Source organism: Drosophila albomicans, chromosome 3 (assembly GCF_009650485.2).
Source record: "Drosophila albomicans strain 15112-1751.03 chromosome 3, ASM965048v2, whole genome shotgun sequence".
NCBI classification, from domain to species: domain Eukaryota; kingdom Metazoa; phylum Arthropoda; class Insecta; order Diptera; family Drosophilidae; genus Drosophila; species Drosophila albomicans.
The window spans coordinates 25,744,110-25,763,470 of NC_047629.2; the positions used below are offsets into that span (position 1 = coordinate 25,744,110).

Below are 19,361 nucleotides of genomic sequence, written 5' to 3' on the forward strand. Positions count from 1 at the left end.
AAAAAATTAAATATTAAATGTAAAATGGTTTCAAAATCAAGAAAGAAAATGAATAAGTAAACACAAATAAAATATAAACAAAACAAAACGTGTAGTAAAGAAAGTTAAAAACAATTTCAAAAACATCTGCATCAATGTTCAAATTATTGTTTCACTATTAGATGCAAGTTTTCGCATTTTACATTTTTAAAATTAAAATCAACAATTTTCATAATGTTTCTCAGCACTCTTCAATATTATTCCCTAACTGACAGAATGTTTGGCGTTTCATTTATTTCGATAATAAATTAACTATGTTTACACAATTGAAATTCACCAAACCGGAATCAGAATTCAATCCGAATACTCGTACTTATTATTATTGACAGACTCACAGACCTTGACAAACACATTGAACATGCACACATGCACACACACATTCTCATAAAACGAGTAAATACTTAATTATATATTACAAAATTTATATTTATACATACATTATACATGATATACATACATACATATAAAGTGCAGAAGTAAACTAATAGGCAATGTAGTTGGAAATGGAAATACATAGAGAAACGATACATAAGCAGAAGGATTGAAGAAGAGGCAGACATTAAATAAACTAATTTAAAATAGCAAAGAAATGGTCTTTATATTAACTATATATATATATATACTATATACTATACATATGTGTATATTGAATACAATTTATAAATAATAACAAACTCAATGGCGAAGTGTGTAAAATTTGTGCATTCGTTCATGAAAACAAAAGGATGAAAGTAAACACCGAAAAACATTAAAAATATATCTATTATATATATATATACATACATATATATATTCAATTTAATTTTTCGCTCAACACTGCGAAAAATTGTTGAAGTCACACATTTAAAGCTATCAAAGAAACTATTAATTAATATTGAGAAGAAACGGAAAAAACGCAAACAAAAAACAAAAGCAAAAACCAAAACCAAAACAAATAACACAAAACTATGCAAGAAAATATTTTAATACTTAACAGGCGTAATGATGCATTAACAAGTCTAGTTTAAACATTATTTATATGCCATACAAGAACATACATAAATAAACCTAACATATATTTATAAGTATACATACTACACTACAACTCCAAATACAAATACAATACAAATACAAATACAAATACAATACCAAATTACAATAACATGATTATAAAATGATTAGAGCCAGAGCAACAACTACTTACATGCATTATTATACGAGTACATACGACATACGAGTAAATGAGTAAACATTATTTGCGCCTTTTCTCAACTTGTTTTTTGTTGTTTTTTTTATTTACATAATTCATCTGTTTGATAAAGAACGAGAAACGACAGCAGTTAGGCCAAAATGCGCAGTATAAGCTAACAAGAGCTAACAATAATATAAAAAGAGAACAACAAAATAAATAAATATATATATACTAAATATAATATGAATATCAAGCAAAGTTTAGGCTAATTTTTGCCAGTTTTCAAAAGGGCAAACATGTAAATTTTGTTTCGTTTGCCAAACTGGGCGTCGTGTATGGGCGACATATGGAAAATAATATGATAAACGAGGAGCAGAACATTGAAAAATAAAATGGGAGGATGGAGAAGAATATGAAGCTAGAGCAAAAGTAAACCAAGTTATAATTACAACAATTAAATTATTATTAATAAATAATTATTATACATGACAACTTATGCAAATGTAATAAGTGAACAAAAGAAAAAAACACAAAATAAACAGGCGAAAAACTGGCAAGTTTAATAAAAAAAATAAATAAATAAGAAAAAACATTAAAAAAAAAGATAAGAAAAACCAAAATGGTAAAATTACAAAAATGCAGAAAAATATATATTATATATACTTTATAGACATTTAAACAGGAAAACAAAAACAAAACGCAAAGAACAAACTAAAAAATAAAGTTACAAATAATAAACTTTTACCATAAAAATATCAAAAAAAAATTATCCAGTGTGTTTTATTTAAAAGGAATTTCAAATTTCAGTTTTAACATTCACCAACACTGGCTCTGTTGCCATGTAACGGTTTGCCGGCTAGCAACCGTATTATGAAGATGTAAATATAAAGAAAATTTAACAGTTTCACTTAAGATGTCCGACCAACTAGATCAATTGGCCACCGCTGAATTGCAGCGTCTGCAGCGCCAACATCGATCCCTTCAGCTAGATCTGCGGGGTCTCCTCGAGGAGAAGGCAAAGCGTTTGAAAAAGCAGAATCATATGATCAACGTCTTGCAGTTAGAGCATGAGAAACTAAAAGAAGAAATCAGAACCTTAGAAAGTGGGACTCATGCCCGCAAGAACACCAACAAGGAAAAGCATTTGGGCTCCTTGCAGAAGCAACAAACCGAATTGCAAAGAGTATTGCAGAGTGAACGTACTAATCTGTGGGAGCTAGAGGGGCATATTAGAAAAATGGAGAAAGAAATCGATGCATTACGTCGCAACGAAGTGCCCGACAATTGTTATAAGGACACCATTTGCAAGGTGCAAAAGAGCGTGGTCAAATTGGAGAATCGTCTCGATGTGGTCAACAAGAAGTGCAGCGATGTTCTCACGGAGAATAGCAAAATGCGTGATGCGATTAATCATATGCTTCAAGATCGGTAACGCTACTGAGCAGAGAGAATCTTTTACGTATACTTGATTTTCTTGTTATAATTATTCACCTTTCTTTAAACATTTTCTTGTTGAATGATAATTATTTTAAATAATTATATTGATTATATTTATTATTTTTCATTTGTATACTATTTTAAATTTTGTTTTTTTTTTTATATTTTAATCGCACTTCCCTGTTTGAGCGTGAAGTTACGTATACGGAATTTTGTCAAGTTACACAAATTGTTATTTGACCACAATTTGTTTTAAAAACAGTGCAAACTTCAATGATATGTGGCAATCGATGGTCACCCAATTTAATGACGGAAAGAAACTTATAATGGACTTAATTGATCAATCGACAATGGCATTTGATCAGCGTCAAGAGCTATGCACAAAGCTAACAGTGCTGAAGGATCGCAATGAGAATGATAAAGTCATGCACATACAGGAAATGAGGGAAATGCAGCGTCGCTTGGAGCACGATGCAAAGTTGCAAAAGTTCTTCGATATCAAGGGACAGAAACGTATGAATCCTGAACTGGAGCAACGTGAACTGGATAAGAAGCAGACTCAAAAGGAGAACTACGAGCGACAGCTATTCGAGTACAAGGAGATCATCGAACAAATTAAGCAATTATACGGCGAGGATGACACTGATCGTTTGGTGGCTCAATTCAAGCGCCAGGAAGACGAAAACTTTGCACTCTTCAACTACGTAAACGAGCTGAGTCACGAAGTGGAGGTGCTCAATGACACTACACAGGAGTTAACCGATGAAATCGGTAAGTTTAATGAGCTATAAAAAAAAAAATTGATATTTCCAATGTGTTTCCTAAGAACGTCAAAAATCGGAGCAAACCGAAAAAGAACTGAAACTGAAGACGGAAGCTTTAGATTATCTAAATGATGAACTCGCTCGCATCGAGCAACTGGCCAAGGAAACCAGCGAGAAGAAGCAAAATCTCAGCAGCAGGTTGCAGCAACTACTTCGAGGAATTGAAGATATATTCAAGTAAATTTAATGAACAATATTTTAAAAGTTGTTATACTATGTTTTCTTCATTAGAGTGCTGGCCTGTGATGATGCACCCATACTAAATGTGCTCAGCTCCAAAACTTTTTTGACCGTACACAATGTGAAGCTATTTATTGGTGTTATTGAACGTCGAGTGAATCTCATTATTAGCACGATTAACATTGAGGATAATTCCAACAGAATCTTGGCAAGAAAGGATCGTGTGCCCAAATTTAATATACGTGAATCAGCTAAAATGAAGCATTAATCATATAATACATTAATGAAAGACTCAATAAAATGCATTTCAAAAATCAATTCTTTATAATTTATAATTATTTATATAATCTTAACATATAATGCACATAGTAAATCTGTATAATTGTGGCTAATCTCATATACTATGCTTACATACTATTGCATTGGGTTTTGAGGATCTCAAAATATGCTAGAATTGCAGCTTCAATCAATAAAAAGTAAACGATTAAGCAGTAAAAAAATAAAACTCCATAAAATAAAACTTAAAGCTTTCGCAAATACTACACACAATTCAGAGAATATATATTAGAATTAAATAAGGCTCAACAATTCTATAGAGTAGTTCTTACAGTTAGTTTTGCAGACATATAATTATCTTATTAGCTACAACAGGCTTTGTTAAAATATCAACAAAAATATAGAGATATAGATATATTTGTATTTGTTACACCATAAAATTCCACTAAGGGCCTTTCGAAATTCCGCATTCTACACATGTCTCAGGTTTTGTCATTTTAATCTTCGCTAGTCAAAGATGCCGACACGGGCGTTGTCACATCTCTACTTTCGCCATTGAGCAAATATACAGGAACATTACTAGTAGCTACTTCAATCTCATGTGCAACCATAGCACTGCTTTGCTCAATCTCTGGACTGGGCGTGGGCAGTTGAGATATTTGCTTCATCACTGCATCTTGGTCGTCGCAGCTTTCGCCATTGACTGCCAGCGTCACATAGGCAGCAATACTAAGATCTTGTTCTGTTTGACAGCGATCCGAGACACTAGAAGACGAAGCACGTGAAGTTACAGAGGGAGCAGCAGTAGATGGTGTGTGAACTGGTACGTTGGCTGAGTCTAATGAAGGACTAGTAGATGATGCCGAGGCAATTATAATGGCAGGAGTGGCAAGAGGTACAGAAGCAGTTACGGACGGTTCAGCTGCCTTCGTCACACAATTATCAATAGAATGGTCTGCTTGGGTTGACTGAAGATCGGAGGAATCATCGTATATGGTGTGAGCTACTGCAGCTTGTTGCTTTTTCTTTTGAACGTTCTTTATGCGCGACCATTGGTGACCCTTACGACGTCGACGTCTATTCCAAGCCCGCTTCACTGGAGGAATGAGAATATCCTCTTGGTGTTCCTGTAAAATGAGTTCACTTGTGAATGCAAAGTTTAATTCCGCTTTTTTTTTATTAAACTTACCACGAGATCTTCTTCAATATCACTGTGCGGCACAATCATTTCTTTAACGTGGATACGTTTCAGTCTTACAATGGGTATGGGCGTCGCCTCAATTTGTGATAATGCCGCCGCCTTTGCTCGCTCTTCTTTTGCATAATTCGTGATTATCTCCAGGTTGCCCTCAAGCTCATCAGCTTTTTGACGTAGCTTACCATTTAACGCATGTAATCTCTTGAGCTTTAGCTTATTGCGATTCTGATTTTTCTGTTTTGGTTTCGTTTTTGCATTTTGCTTTTGCGGCAACGACGCCGAAGACATCGCCACCGAAGCTGATTCATCAGATTCATCTCGTTTTTCTTGCATTTTCATGCGTTGCAGTTTGAGTAAATTATTATAGAAGCGAACATGCTTCAGAGAGCTATCAGCAAACTTATGACGATTAAACTTATAGCTGCTGGCCTCGGCCTGCAATTGATTAATGTCAATGTCATTACTGCGTTCGCATTGTCCGTGACGTACGGTGCCATTCGAGCTGTGCGTTGATGCGGGCGGTGTGGGCAATGATCGCTGTGGAGCACGCGATTGAAGTCTTTTCGGTTGAGGAGTTGGGGTGCCACTCGATGCATTGCTCGTTGTGGGCGTTAGCTCTATTGTCGGTGTGGCCATATCAGCAACTGTGACGCACGAGCGTTTATCTGCCGCCTGTCGCTTTCGACGACGATTTACGGCCGACAGTGCTTCGCCTGTCCCTTTATCACAGTGTTTCTTGGCTTCCACTTTGCTAAACATGCGTTGTCCAGCTTGCAAATGTTCTGTGAATGCAAATCAATTGAATTAGCAACACTTTAAAATGATTGCAGTTATTGTTTTTTACCTCTATGCCCTATCCATTTGAGTGTCTCGACGTGATCCATCGATGAGGTTGGTGTCAACGATATGCGAGACATATAATTAACTTGTTTGTAACGTTTAATGGTGGGTTTAATTATTTTGTGGGTCTTGCCAAATCCTGAGCTACTCGAGGCGCCCAAAAGGTCCGTACTGAACGTGACCTGTTTCTTCTGCAACGATGCTTCGCTGCTGTTGCTATTACGACTAGATGGCTGGTGGCAGTGATGATTATGATTGTTCTCTAAACTCGCCGTCTCCATGTTGCTGCTGGACCCTTCACAGATCAGTGCGGGACTCGAACTGTGAGTTACCAGCGGCATACGTGAATCCGAGTAAAACATGCAGGGGGATATGGCATCGTCTTCAAAGCCAAAACTTTCGTTTTGCACGTTGTCCAGCTGCTGCTGCTCTTGTTCCTCCTCCTGCTCTGCGGTTTGTACACATTGATCAACAAGATGTGGCGGTGTCTGCGTTGTGCTTACAAGATGCAGACTATCACGACGACAGCTATAGCTGTTCACTATACGCGGCATCGTGTAGGTCTCTGTAGTTGTTGTTGTTGCGATTGATGTTGTTTCTGCTCCCGTTGTGGCATTGGCCGACGCATTAGCTGCACTGCTCGTGGCACGTTGATAAGTTCGCAAATTGCTGGGAAAGATACGGGTAACGGGCAGATAATCATCTAACTGAGTTGCCGATGCTTCATTCGAACTGGACGCATTGCCATCGACATTGGCGGGCACACTGAAGTCCAAAGAAAACATTTCCACATCATCATCGGACTCGCAGAGATCAACCACCTCGCAAGTACTATCAATGCCACGATACAAAGCTGTGGCACGTTTCACTGGCTCCAAACGTTTGGCATTTTCACAGAGTGTCTTCAGAAAATCCGGCGGATCCGGTGCTGGTGGCGGCAGCGGTGTTTTCGTCAACGTTATCGCCGCTGCCATGGCACTGACCAGCATTAAACCTGATTCCGATGTGGCTTTCTCTTCATCCGAGTCAAAAATCTGCAAAAAGTGTTAAAGGTGTGCTTTCAGTAAAGTTCAACAGCATTTCCAGTTATCGAATTTGTTTGCAATTGATATTCAGCGTATGTTTGTAGTCATTTTATGTGCAGTGAAAACATGCCAACCTGTCACCTTGTCACGCGACTAACTGCGGCGGCGAAGGCATCTGCCTGCTTCACATGCCCAAAATCAGACCTTTTACTAAGACATCATATTCATTTTGGCATAGTTATAGTGCTGTGTATTGTATTCCATTTAACTAGAGCATTCTACAGTTATATAAACCGTTGGTAAATCAGCATTTTATCATACAAAAGCAAATTACTATGCAAATAGTTCAACAACTTTCGACATATGAAATAAACTCGTTTCGCAACATCATTAGATATTTAACAGAACTAACCTGAAGCAGCGTATGCATTATTTCACTTTATTCTAACCTGTTTTACAGATAATCATTACTAGAAATTAACGCAGCCATAAACACGCATCGTAATTTGAGGTGACTCATTTAAGAAATTACAAAATGAGTACTTTTTTTGTTCTTACCTGTCTCAATTTGAGATATAATCAGTAGAATTAATTACTTTACTACGTTTAAAAGCAAAAGGTCAAAAGTGGATTTATTGCAAAATATGAACAATTGAGTATACTTTTTAAACCTGTTTTTCAAATGTCTTCAATCATTTCAGATTATGTTCAATACCAGGACTCTTTGTTATTTTATCTATAGTACACTCAATTGATAAGCCTTGAATTTATTTCAAAATCTAATGCGCAGTAAGCTTGTGCAAATGTAACCGATAATCATCAAAAATAACAAACGAATGCGTCACTAACTTCGATACTCATTAGATTATTAATTTCAAAATATAATATCGAATGTTTCGATGCTAAAGCAAAAGGAATCTAGATTAATATAAGACTAAATTACAACAGACTGCGTTTAATAACAGGACTCGTAACTCATTTAGAAAAGCTAATGCGCATTAAAGTTATTTGTTTGCTCGAACCAGTTTTGAAACTTCACAGACTATAATTAAAAATGGTTACTATCCCCCCATCGAATTAACCGAAGGACGCACATCATAATTTGATTTCACTTTTTTGATAAGTACGGAATTCATTCCGAAACATAATTAACAATAAAAAAAACACACTTGCAACGTGCTCTATGGCTAGATAGTTTATCTGGCAACGTGCTAAACAATAATAATTGTAGTACAAACAGCATTCTTACTGATTGAGCTGACAAACAAGCGAGTCATTTCATGATAAGATTTGAATGATAAGCAATTAGGTCTGACGTTAACAAATCGAAGATTTCAATTTCATTGTTTCTCTCTCGCTATTGAAACATGACAAACCCAAAACTTTATAACTATGCCAATCTTGGGAATCAATCAAAATCAAAATAGGTCATCTTACCACATCATTTGACTGCGAAGATCGATTGTCCAGCCTACTAGCTGCTCGTAATCCTGTGCAGGATTGCTGTACGTTTAGATACTCCAGAATGCTGCGAGTTGCCGTCCGCGAGGCACCATAATCGGGCAGATAATTCCGATATGAGGCGTTGCAAGGCAGCGTTGATGATGGTCGCATAAACCGAGAGGCAAATTCAATAATACGATGCCTGGTTGCCTCATCGCGTTCCAAACGTTGCCAGCAATAGAATATGATAATATATTCGATGTATATTCTATCGGGCAACTCTGTTTGACTGAAGACGCTGGATGTGGACGACCATTGAGGAAAGAGGCGGCTAAAAAGAAACACATTTAACTTAAGTTTAAACGAAAAATGTGACGTTCTTACCTGTAGAGCACAGTGATAATGTTGGCTTGTCCAAAGACCTTGGGTATGGCGACAAGTGTCCGCAACGTATGCTCCTTAAGCAGACCACAAGCCACATCGCCGTCTTCTACATACAGCGACAACATGCTGCCGATACGTTCCAGAATACAACGTTCCTTCTCAACATGATCCTGGGCGGCACATAATTCACAGGCAATATAAATGGCAACAATGTAGCAGATGCGTTGACGATACGTCTTGGCATTATTGCAGCTGTTGTCGCTGCCATGGCGAGTGTGTAGCGTATGTATTTGGTCCGTTAGTGCGATAATGGAACGCGCTAACTTGCGGCACAATAACGGTGAGTTTTGTGCGCTTTCAAACCCTTCGCGTATGGCACTAAGAGGGGAATAACAACAATAACAAGAAAGAGCGTGTGTAAGAGAGAGAACAAAAGAAGAAGGATGATTATTCGCTTACCACTCGAATTGTCGAAGCAGACGATTCATAAGCTTGTTGAAGCTCTCGTCGTGTATGGCGGCTATCACTCTATAAATATAACGGCGCGTCTCATTCAGTTGCACAAATTCCGGCATCGCTGTCGCCGTCGTCGGCGTCGCTGCCGTCGTTGTCATTGTTGTTGCGGCTGCTGTTGCTGCTGCTGTTGCGCCGCCGGCTGAAGCAGCAACAGCGTGAGCGACATTTTCATCAACATTTATGCATGTATTTCGTGTGTTATTCATCATTCTGCAACGCAATTGAAACTACAGGTAAATAAACAACAACTTTTTGCGTATTCTATTTTGTTCTTTTTTGTATTATTGCAAAGTGAAAGTCCCGTTAGCATGCTTGGCCCTATACACCCACAAACACACAGATTCGCACACTCGAACACACACTCAGACAGCAGACAATACGCATACATACGCACATACCCTCAAAACGTTTAGTGGGGAGAGATTTGTTGGTGAAGCACCAGCGACGCGTTCGCTCGCCAATTTTGCACGCTACTTCGCGAATTTTCTGAGTGCACACTTGACAGTTACAAATGCACCGTGTTTTGCTTTCACTATACACATATTTACATTGTTTTTTTCGCGTTACTTTTGTGCCATTAATTTTTTTTCTTTTCTGTATTTCAAGAGTTGTCTTCTTGTTTGGGTCTGCGCGAAGAAGTGTTGACCACTAAAATACACCCGAAGAACACATTTCGACGGTCACACTGTGTACCGAGTGTTATGCAATGTGACCGCATGCCGTCAGGTCAATAAGCCATAAAGCAGTGTTGAAAACTGTCAGTTTAGGGTGACCCAAACCTTTTACTTAAGAGCGCGCTGGTTTTAAATGGTGTCCCCTAAATAAAAAAGTAAACAGATTACAGATTGTTTGACGTATTTTTATTTGTTACAAAAAAAATGTTTCCTACACGTTGTTCACGTGTATATTCAAAATCCCACCCACAATTAACAAAAACGCATGTTTGTCGTTTGTTTTTAATGTTGTTACCAACTTTATTTGTTAAGTCCTTAATCAGTTCTTTCTCAATGCTTCTACAAATTCCAAATAGAAAACTTAAAAAAAGATTACATATTAATAAATTTCTCGATTTTAATTTTCGGTTACCACTTCAATAAAACTGAATTCTAGGCTACGCAATCATCAAAAACATCCAAATACAAAAACACCATCGGCCATCGAACGTGGCACTGCCAGAAAGATGCTCCTTTGGCTTTTTTGTTTTCGTTTTTGTGTTCAATGTTGCGGGAAATTGCGTTGCAATCACAACAGAAATAATTATGTAATTTATTAGAGGCAAACATATTTTGGGGGGATTTGAAATTAGCGACGTGGTCAAGGATAGCTGGGAGCAATGATAAAAACTCATTGGAATTCGATCCTTGGCAGACCACAAGAATAAACTACAGAATGTACGTTGCTGTTTGTTTGTTGTTTTGTTTGTGAGTGTAAGTGTGTTGCTGCTGCTGTTGTTGCTGTTGGATTTTTTACGTTGTTGGCTTAATTTACAACTCGTCCTTCTTGGGCGCCGCCTCCTCCTCTTCGCTCTCCTCAGCGGGCTCGGCATCGGCAACCTCACCGTTGGCATCGAGGAACTTGGAGAAGTCCTCCAGAGTTCTGTCCAGGTTGAAGTCGATGACCTTGTTGTCCTCCTTACGGAAGTACTTGATGGTGGGGAACGATGAGATCTTAATGTTCTCCAGCTCGTTGGCGGTGGAGTCCATCTTGGCAATGACAATGTCGGCGTTATCCTTGTACTTCTCGGCCAGCTGATCGTAGATGGGCGCCAGCTGCTTGCAGTGTCCGCACCATGGAGCATAGAACTCAACCAGCACCGACTTGCTCTTGTCCAAAGCGACCTCCTCGAAGTTGCTGGAGACGAGCACCTTGACGGGCTGCTTATCCCAATCCTCGGGCAGTTCCTGCGACAACAGATGCTGCTTCAGTTTACCGTCCAAGAACTTCTTCAAGAAGGCTTCGATGGTCTCGGCGGACAGATCGCTCGACTCGGGCTTGTATTTGGCCATATCTTCCTCCAGTTTGATCAGACGAATGGTTGGAACCTCCTCCTTGTTCATGCCGAAGAACTCAAAGATGCGAGTGTGATCCTCCTCATCGGACGAGATGGTCACGAACAGAATATCCTCACGGTATTTCTTGGCGATTTCCTTCAGGGGATCAACATGGGCCTCAATGTGTCCAGCCTCCTTGGAGACGAAGAACAGCAGATGGGACTTGATAGAACCACCGAAGATCTTGGCAGCGGATTCGTGATTGAAGTCAACAATCAATGGCAGAGATTGAACCTGAGCGAACTTCTTGAGGTTCTCCTCGTTGAGCTCACCCTCGAACACGGATTTCTTCTCATCGAAGGGCTTGAAGAGAACGACACCATTGTCCTTAGCCTCGTACTTGGCAATCACATCATCGTTGCTGCTGATACCGAAGACAAACGAATCCAAAGCGTTGGCAGCCTTGGTGAAGACCTTAGCTTCCTCCGATTCCAGATCCTTGAAGAAACCAATGATGGCAATCTCGTTGTCCTTAAGGAACTGCTCGGCATCATCAACGCTGGTCAAATCCTTGGCTGGTGGACCAGTCTTCTTGGTCACCCACGAAATAATGTCAGCAGCCTGGCGACCACCATTGTACTCAACGGGAGATCCGCTGCGGAAGAACTTCAGTGTGGGGTAGCCACGGACCTGGTACTGTTCGGCCAATTCACCCTCGACGGTGGCGTCGACCTTGGCAAGCTTGATGGGAGACTCCTTCTCAGCCAGCTGTTGGGCGGCCTTGGCGTACTCGGGTGCCAGAGCCTTGCAGTGTCCACACCAGGGAGCGTCTGTAACGAGGAGTGATGACATCATTAGAACAGTGAATAATTTGAATGAAATTTCCTTATTATTTAACTGTCTAACTATTAAGAGCCGAAATACAGCTAAAGGATTTCTGCAAGTTCGTAAATTTAAACCTTATTTAAGAAACAATTCGACAACACAAAAGTAGAATAAGGTTTTACAATAGGAGAAATTAGTTTATTATACCTATTATAATAATTTAATATATAGTTTAAGCCTAGCAACAATTTTAGGGCTAATTATCATATTTCAAAAGTTTTATGAAAGCTTCACCACCAAAAAAAACATAAAAGTTATTAAAGTATTTAACAATACTGAAATGTAATAGTAAAAATCAGTAATATAATTTCTTATAATAGAAGTAATTCAATTCTACACAAATTATAATACAAAATGAAATCATAAAAGCAAAGACATTTTGAAAGATTTCTAAAAATTTAATTACGAGTAGTTAACAAATTTATGAGTTATTCAAAAAAACATTCAATTAAGTAAAAAACAGGCTGATAGATAATAAACAGAATATCTCAAAGTCATTATTAAACTGCAATTTTTCAAGTCGTTTTCAAATGTGTGACAAAGTTAATTAAGCGTCACGTTTGCAGTTCAAAATCTAATGTGAAACAATGAAATATTACCGATAAATAAACAATTAGGAAAAAACACGAAGCTAACAAGTGAATCTGATTTAATTTTAGTCTATTAATATGCCCTTTTTTGACGCATCGTTCGCTTGGAAAATCTAATTACCGATTCGACGAAGGGGGGGGAGTGAAATTGTTAATTATTCACGCTAGATTTATTATGGAACAGCAGCTGCTTCGAATTATGCAAATTCCACGTGTTGATTTCTTAAGCGCTGCAATTTTAAACGCACACACATACACATACGGGGGCGCAGATGACAACAGCATGCAAGGGAGACAGAGAGAGATAGGCATAATGACATAATGCGAGTTGACAACACACAACGCCAACGGCGTCTTGTCTTGCACTCTTCTCGCTCTCTTATCTCGCCGGCTTAAGCTGACGTGGCCTTGGCATATGGTCAGCTAAACGTGAATCTAGCGCAGATAAGATTTGCTAGGGGAAGTAACTAACTTAGCATTATCTGAACCAACGCAAGTGTCGCTATATCGTTTGCTGACGTTGCAGACACAACGTTGGAAAACATCAAAAAACAAAAAGAGAAAAGTGCTAGCATAAACAAACCAGGGCCAGGGCCGCCATATTGCCAACAACAAGAACGCCAAGAACAATAATATCAACAACAACAAAGCGTGTAAGAAAGAGTTGAATGAACTTGAGCTGCGCAGTCGCGAGCGCATTAAGGGCAACAACATAGAATAGAAAGCAGTGAAAGAGAGACGGATGAATGTTCTTGACTCCAACTCGTCAAGCGGCAAAAAAAAGTTGTTTAGCTAACCCAATTTTTCAAAGCGTCGGCGACACAATTGTTGCTTGGCAACTTTTTTTGATTCTAAAATGAAATTGATGAAGCGGATGTGGACAACTAAGCAGAAAGTAGGCGATACATTCTCATTATAAAACCACGCCCGGGGCAAATGGCGATGCATTGCGCCGTATTGATAAAAAGTGAAACATATGGAAATAGAAATTCGTTGTCGTTCTGTTATCTGAAAGTCAAGAAAGAAGACGCCAAGAAGTGTTTTCAGCGATAAGAAATAAATATGAGCAGAGGAGCGAACAACAACTTAACTTCAGCTGTCCCTAAGAACACCATAAATTAAGTTGACCCTATTGGGAACCTTGTCAAAGAATTATCTTTCCTAGATTTTGATGACGCGCAACATTTGCTCTACGGTGGTCTAAGCACTTTTAACATTTAAAAGAAATTACGCGGCGCAACAAATGCTCCCACAGTCTACAATATATGTACACATTTGTTTGCTCGCTTGCGCACACAGGTGTTTGCCTAGTGGGTGCAAACGAGATAGAGACATGCAAAGAGAGCGGTAATCGAGCGAGAGAGCTGCGAGCGGCGCGGCGTTTGTTAATTTCCGCACATTCATCGATATGCGATAAACGATAAAAACGAGAAAAACAAAAACGTATACAAATAAATTTATCTCTCTTGCTCTCGGCCATTTCTCTCTTCTTCCGCGCCCTTTCCACAGCCAAAGGAAGCTTGGGGATCCAAGCAGCAGCAGCAACAACATTCCCACTAAACTGCCACGCAGACATATTTTGTTTCAAAGCATCTCGACTCTCTCTCTCTTTATTGGAGGCTTGCTCAGAAAAGACCACGTCGCCATAACGCGAAATCTTATGAATCACCCTAACTTAATGAGCGGCCGGCATATTGCACTTTTTATTTATGCAAATAAATTACGTGTGCCAAAAAAATTAGTGTATATTGTAAATAAATACTTACAGAATTCGACGAGCACAAATTCATTGTCGGCAATCACTTGTTTGAAGTTGTCCACGGTCGCCACAATGACGCCCTCCTCCAGTTTAATTTCAGAGGCCGCCACGTAGGACGCGGCGACGAGCAGAGCACAGATTAGGAATTTCATCGCGGGCACTTAATATGTGTATATACAACAGGCAGTGTCTGCGTATATGTAGTATATAAATGCTTATTTGTTGGTGTAAATGACACTACTAGACACACACTAGAACAACTTCAAGAAAGTTGTCCACCGCACGAGTTGCGAGCTAAAATCCAAATGAATCCGCACACAGTTCGTTCCAAAGAACGAAGACTATTCTGTGGTAGTGGTGGAAAAACATCGATAACACCATCGATGCATCGATGTTTATAAAAGGTTTTAAGGTATCGGTTTTTTATGGCAGACTTCGACGGTTTTTGCAGACAAACAATACATTCAATACAATTCATGTTTTTGTAAATAAATAAATTATTCTTTAAGAAATTTAACGACATTTTTGTTTTTCTTTTTTAAATAAAAGCAGTTTTATTATCACCAATAAAAAAAGTTTCAAAAAACTTCAGTAACAATGTTTCAAGTTCCTAGCTATCGATTTTTATGGCAATTATTTATTATTCAATTATTTATTGTCGCGCGCGAAGTTTTGAATTAAAATTTCAAGCGAAGTTTTTTATTAGGGGGACTTTTCAAACAATTCTAAAAATTAACCAATGATTTTTTATTTTATATAAATATGTGCATTGACAATAACAGCGCGTGGCATATTGTTTAAATAAAAACTGTATAAAATCGTAATGAGTTGTTTGATCAGCTGGCATTCTTAGCACAAAAACAAGGAATTGACATTTATAAAATTATTGAGCAAAACAGTAAATGCTCGTGCACGACTGCAATCATGAGAATTATGAATCAATACTGAACATAAACAAAACATCCAAAGGTTATTGACTTGGTTTAACAATCTGACAATTGTTGAACACATTGTTCAATGATCTTGTAAACAATATCTGCAGTTTGCGGCGTGCTGAAAGGCATGTCAATAGGTGGAACATGTACAAACAAGCTGCGTTTACAATTGACATCCAACGACTTGAGATAAATGTACCCGCACAAAAAACCACCGACATTTTTAGATACTTGCGTAGCCGTCAACGCAGACTTATCGTTATCACCGTGAACTGGAGCTACGCAATCTTTACAAGTTTCATTTACAGCCTGCACAATCTTATCGACATTTAGTCCAGTACGCAAGACATTTGCATGTGCATTATAAGGCAGACAACAAGTGGCCTTCTCCAGATATTGCCCAGCATTATCGGGACGTCGAAACTGATGATTATATGCTAATTTCTCCACACACACACACTTTGCAAGGCCCGAGACTCCAACGTGCACAACCAACTGCCAAGAATTTATAGATTTTTCTGAATGATGTCACTGAAAGTCAGTTTCTAATTTGTGACGCTTACCTCGGGCTTTTTTTGCCAAAGGTCTGTGACTGCTTCATCAACTGCAGCATATTCTACGTCAACCTTTCGCTTCTCAAGTTGATACTCGATTCCCTCGTGGATTAGCACATCGGGCAACAGTTGCACTGCCTCCCAGCTGGCATTGACCTCTTCATGGCCAACAAATGGGCCAAAACCTGTGACCAGAATCAGTTTACGCTCCGATTGCGCCATCGTAAACAATATATCCGCCCACGAATTAACGCGTAAATAGTTTCCATTTTCGTCATACTTGGTCTTGCAGAGCGTGACCAGATGTCCCATTTAACGGCATTTTAATTAGAAGAATATACCAAAATTCACTTCAATTGCTTTGTACCGCCAAGAAGCCGTTTGTCGAACCGTTTTTGATATTCTCTTCATGCAGTGTTTTTTAATAAATCTATCTTAAGCCAAATACACAATAATAAATAATTAACTAAATTACACATACGAAAACCTACGGCCATTTAATTTCTATGCACACCACACTGAAGTAGTATTTTTCTATTAAAATAACGTTTATTATAAAACATTGTTGCTTTATCAGTGTTAGACAGCGTATGCAATAAAAAAAAGTCAAACCTGTCTAAGAAAGTATTTCAGCCCTGGTAAAAAAAACATAGATCACGCATTTAAAAATCTGGTTTTCGTACAGAAATCTGTTCTCTGCAATGAATAATAAAAAATGCCTTTTCTTACATTATTACAAGAAACACGAAGCTCTAGCGGGTATATGTATATGGAAGAGTAACCAGGCGACAATTCTCAGGGCATCTATATTTGGAATATTTCTTCGGTGTTAAAACGTATTTAATATAAATGTTGTTGACGGTCACACACCGAAAAGTAAAACAGTTTAAAGTATGTTCTTTAAAAAAAAAAAATACAAATGTGAACTCATTTATTCCTTGATCATTAACGGAATAATTTTTTTTTTTTTCAATTATAACTGAATTTATCAAATGATTATTTGACTGCAATAAAAATCGATTTCAAATTATCGATGCATCGATTTTGCCATCGATGTTTCTCCATCTCTACCGCTTGGTCACAAAATACACAAACAAAGCAAGCAGCAAGCGAAATACAAGTGGTTGGTTTCCTTTGCGGGTTAGCATAGGGAGATTAATAAGCCGAATTTAATGTGAAACGAAATAATTAAAACGCAGTATGCGTTCGTGAAAAGAACAACAACATTGACATACAGTACAACAAATACATTCCGCGTAAAAGAAAATACAGACGACGGCAACGAACGATTTTCGAAGAGGCCAAAGACCGCAATCAATAATAAGGAAAATTGTCATTGCACTTTGTGCTGTTGTTGAGCCGAATTAAAACTAAACAAACATCAAACATATTAAGTGAGTATATCTAGCTAGCGTGGTATTAAGCTAATCTAATCTGTAGAGTCAGCGACGTGTTCCCAATACATACATACACATGTCCATTCACATACACACAACACACTCACACACCTTTGAACTTTGCACATTTAATATTCATTCGGTTTCTTTTTCGTTTTAGATTGCAGCTGTCGCTGTTCCCTCGCTAGAAGAACTTAAAAGGTCTTTTCGGTTTTTAAGTCATCATGTTGTCACGCCTGCAAGACTTTCTGTCACGCCATCGTCGTAAATTCATTGTAACTGGTGTCCTGGTGGGTGGCGCCATCTATGGGGCGCGCTATGCACAACGCAAGCTTGTGGAGTACCAGGAGCGCCAGGCAAGAGAATTCTTTGAGCGCACACGACGCATGCATCACTTTGAGTCGACGGAACGCACCTGCAACCAGGTGATACTCGGCATGGGCGAAGAGATGTGCCAGGCTGTGTTGCATGAATGCAGTACCGACGAGTTGCTTGAGCAGCTGCGACAGAATCCCAGTAATAAACTGGAGTTGTGGGAGCAAATGAAAATCGTTTCATTCACACGTCTGGCGACGTTTGTCTATGCCTCATCAATGCTGGTGATTGCGTTGCGTGTGCAGCTCAATCTGCTCGGCGGCTACATCTACAGGGACATTATGACCGAGCAGCGACAAATAACCGATGAATTGAAGCAACAGTATTTGTCCCTGATACGTCATTTCATTACGGACGACGGCATACGGGATTTGGCGCGTTTCATACGCACCCAGGTCGTTGAAGTGCTCAAGAACATGCCATTAACGCGCCAATTGACTTTGGCGGATACCGAGCAAATCTTCTGGTCTCTCCAGATGGCCATCAATGGCGACACACGACACGATCCCAATTCCAAGATGACCAAGTATCTGCTGCCGGATCTGAGTCGACTGCAGCAGCGCACCAACTGTTCACCGCTGCTGCAACAGATGTACAACGAGACGCTGGACATGCTGGAGAGCGAGGATTGCGTTGGCGTCTGTGTGCACAATGTGAGTCGTGGCTTTGTGCTCAGCTGCGATGCCATTGCCGAGTCCATGGGCGAAACATTGCAGCATCTGGCACCCGGGGAATTGCAGCAGCAGCAACCCGGAACGAGCAGTCCAAGCAGCCAGAGCAACAACAACAATCTGCTGAATGTAAATACAGTGTTGTTGGCGCTGGCCAAACTGATACCCATCATCAGTGGACTCACCTCGCATGGATATGACAGTGCGGCGAGGCCGCACAATTTGCCCACACAGCTGCTCAGCTTCTATGTGGTGTCGGAGAAGTCGAAAATGCTGGGCGCCAATGTTTACGAGACCTTCAGCTCGGGATAAGAGCGACGAAATATTTAGTAACTAGAAATAGTTATAGATTAAGCTTATGTTATAGACGTATATTTTTAAATGGAACAAAACGCGATCTTTCGTAAACATTGCATATGTATTCTATATGTCTATATATAATATGCATAAGTCTTAGCTAACGTAAGCGTATTTAAACATGCAACGGTATCTGGTTTGCGAATTGCAACATACTCACAGAACGGGAGCAACACGAAAGGCCTTTCACACAATAAATGTAAATGGAAAAGTTGAAGAAAATTAATACCAATTTCAGTTGCGAGTTTTAAATTAATCTCTTTTATACCACAAAATGTTTACAGCTTTGGTTTGGTAAAATTACAACGGTAACTCTTACCGCAAGTCAGCATATCATTTTTTAAATTTATGTGTCCGCCTGGCTGTCAAAACGAAGGGACTCTGCGGATGACAGGGTAACGTTCTTTGATTTAGCGAGCACACAAACCCTGCGATGGGGTGGCAAAAAAAAAAACAGCCCTATGCTGTTGATAAGGCGCGCGACCAACGACAGCTGTCGACGTCGCAGCCGCCG

General features: G+C 39.1%; 5 protein-coding genes across 6 annotated transcripts; 2 read left to right on the forward strand and 3 right to left on the reverse strand.

The window, feature by feature from the left end:
• Window positions 1-2,030: 2,030 nt before the first annotated feature.
• LOC117570668 (coiled-coil domain-containing protein 63) lies at window positions 2,031-4,073 on the forward strand. Its single transcript, XM_034252454.2, has 4 exons — window positions 2,031-2,638; window positions 2,910-3,418; window positions 3,474-3,648; window positions 3,703-4,073. The coding sequence occupies exons 1-4, from the start codon at window positions 2,124-2,126 to the stop codon at window positions 3,917-3,919; spliced, it is 1,416 nt and encodes a 471-aa protein (XP_034108345.1). The 5' UTR covers window positions 2,031-2,123; the 3' UTR covers window positions 3,920-4,073.
• Window positions 3,953-10,008, reverse strand: LOC117569940 (uncharacterized). 2 transcript variants are annotated; one of them, XM_034251298.2, is made up of 7 exons: window positions 9,732-10,008; window positions 9,277-9,543; window positions 8,818-9,195; window positions 8,428-8,764; window positions 5,970-6,999; window positions 5,117-5,907; window positions 3,953-5,054 (listed from the first exon to the last, which is right to left on the reverse strand). In XM_034251298.2, exons 2-7 carry the CDS (start codon window positions 9,540-9,542, stop codon window positions 4,425-4,427), a joined length of 3,432 nt encoding a protein of 1,143 aa, XP_034107189.1. In that variant the 5' UTR covers window position 9,543; window positions 9,732-10,008; the 3' UTR covers window positions 3,953-4,424. The 2 variants fall into 2 exon arrangements, with proteins under 2 accessions (XP_034107189.1, XP_051860329.1); XM_052004369.1 differs by lacking the exons at window positions 8,428-8,764; window positions 8,818-9,195; window positions 9,277-9,543; window positions 9,732-10,008 and adding an exon at window positions 7,403-7,435.
• A 274-nt stretch (window positions 10,009-10,282) lies between these two features.
• LOC117569942 (protein disulfide-isomerase) lies at window positions 10,283-14,865 on the reverse strand. Its single transcript, XM_034251302.2, has 2 exons — window positions 14,566-14,865; window positions 10,283-12,154 (listed from the first exon to the last, which is right to left on the reverse strand). The coding sequence occupies exons 1-2, from the start codon at window positions 14,708-14,710 to the stop codon at window positions 10,818-10,820; spliced, it is 1,482 nt and encodes a 493-aa protein (XP_034107193.1). The 5' UTR covers window positions 14,711-14,865; the 3' UTR covers window positions 10,283-10,817.
• A 318-nt stretch (window positions 14,866-15,183) lies between these two features.
• LOC117569944 (pyroglutamyl-peptidase 1) lies at window positions 15,184-16,337 on the reverse strand. The gene is made up of 2 exons (XM_034251305.2): window positions 16,057-16,337; window positions 15,184-15,988 (listed from the first exon to the last, which is right to left on the reverse strand). The coding sequence occupies exons 1-2, from the start codon at window positions 16,267-16,269 to the stop codon at window positions 15,542-15,544; spliced, it is 660 nt and encodes a 219-aa protein (XP_034107196.2). The 5' UTR covers window positions 16,270-16,337; the 3' UTR covers window positions 15,184-15,541.
• Window positions 16,338-17,121: 784 nt separating this feature from the next.
• LOC117569943 (peroxisomal biogenesis factor 3) lies at window positions 17,122-19,073 on the forward strand. The gene is made up of 2 exons (XM_034251304.2): window positions 17,122-17,441; window positions 17,605-19,073. Exon 2 carries the CDS (start codon window positions 17,669-17,671, stop codon window positions 18,800-18,802), a length of 1,134 nt encoding a protein of 377 aa, XP_034107195.1. The 5' UTR covers window positions 17,122-17,441; window positions 17,605-17,668; the 3' UTR covers window positions 18,803-19,073.
• The last annotated feature ends 288 nt before the right edge of the window (window positions 19,074-19,361 follow it).

Bases quoted from the DNA above. Each gene is read 5' to 3' on its own strand.
- LOC117570668 (XM_034252454.2), top strand. From the start codon at position 2,124: ATGTCCGACCAACTAGATCAATTGGCCACCGCTGAATTGCAGCGTCTG. The intron at 2,639-2,909 runs GTAACGCTACTG...TTTTAAAAACAG, and splicing joins AATCATATGCTTCAAGATCG to TGCAAACTTCAATGATATGT. The intron at 3,649-3,702 runs GTAAATTTAATG...TTTCTTCATTAG, and splicing joins GGAATTGAAGATATATTCAA to AGTGCTGGCCTGTGATGATG.
- LOC117569940 (XM_034251298.2), bottom strand. From the start codon at position 9,542: ATGATGAATAACACACGAAATACATGCATAAATGTTGATGAAAATGTC. The intron at 9,196-9,276 runs GTAAGCGAATAA...TTCCCCTCTTAG, and splicing joins CTGCTTCGACAATTCGAGTG to TGCCATACGCGAAGGGTTTG. The intron at 8,765-8,817 runs GTAAGAACGTCA...GTTTCTTTTTAG, and splicing joins ATTATCACTGTGCTCTACAG to CCGCCTCTTTCCTCAATGGT.
- LOC117569942 (XM_034251302.2), bottom strand. From the start codon at position 14,710: ATGAAATTCCTAATCTGTGCTCTGCTCGTCGCCGCGTCCTACGTGGCG. The intron at 12,155-14,565 runs GTAAGTATTTAT...TCCTCGTTACAG, and splicing joins ATTTGTGCTCGTCGAATTCT to ACGCTCCCTGGTGTGGACAC.
- LOC117569944 (XM_034251305.2), bottom strand. From the start codon at position 16,269: ATGGCGCAATCGGAGCGTAAACTGATTCTGGTCACAGGTTTTGGCCCA. The intron at 15,989-16,056 runs GTAAGCGTCACA...AATTCTTGGCAG, and splicing joins TTTGGCAAAAAAAGCCCGAG to TTGGTTGTGCACGTTGGAGT.
- LOC117569943 (XM_034251304.2), top strand. From the start codon at position 17,669: ATGTTGTCACGCCTGCAAGACTTTCTGTCACGCCATCGTCGTAAATTC.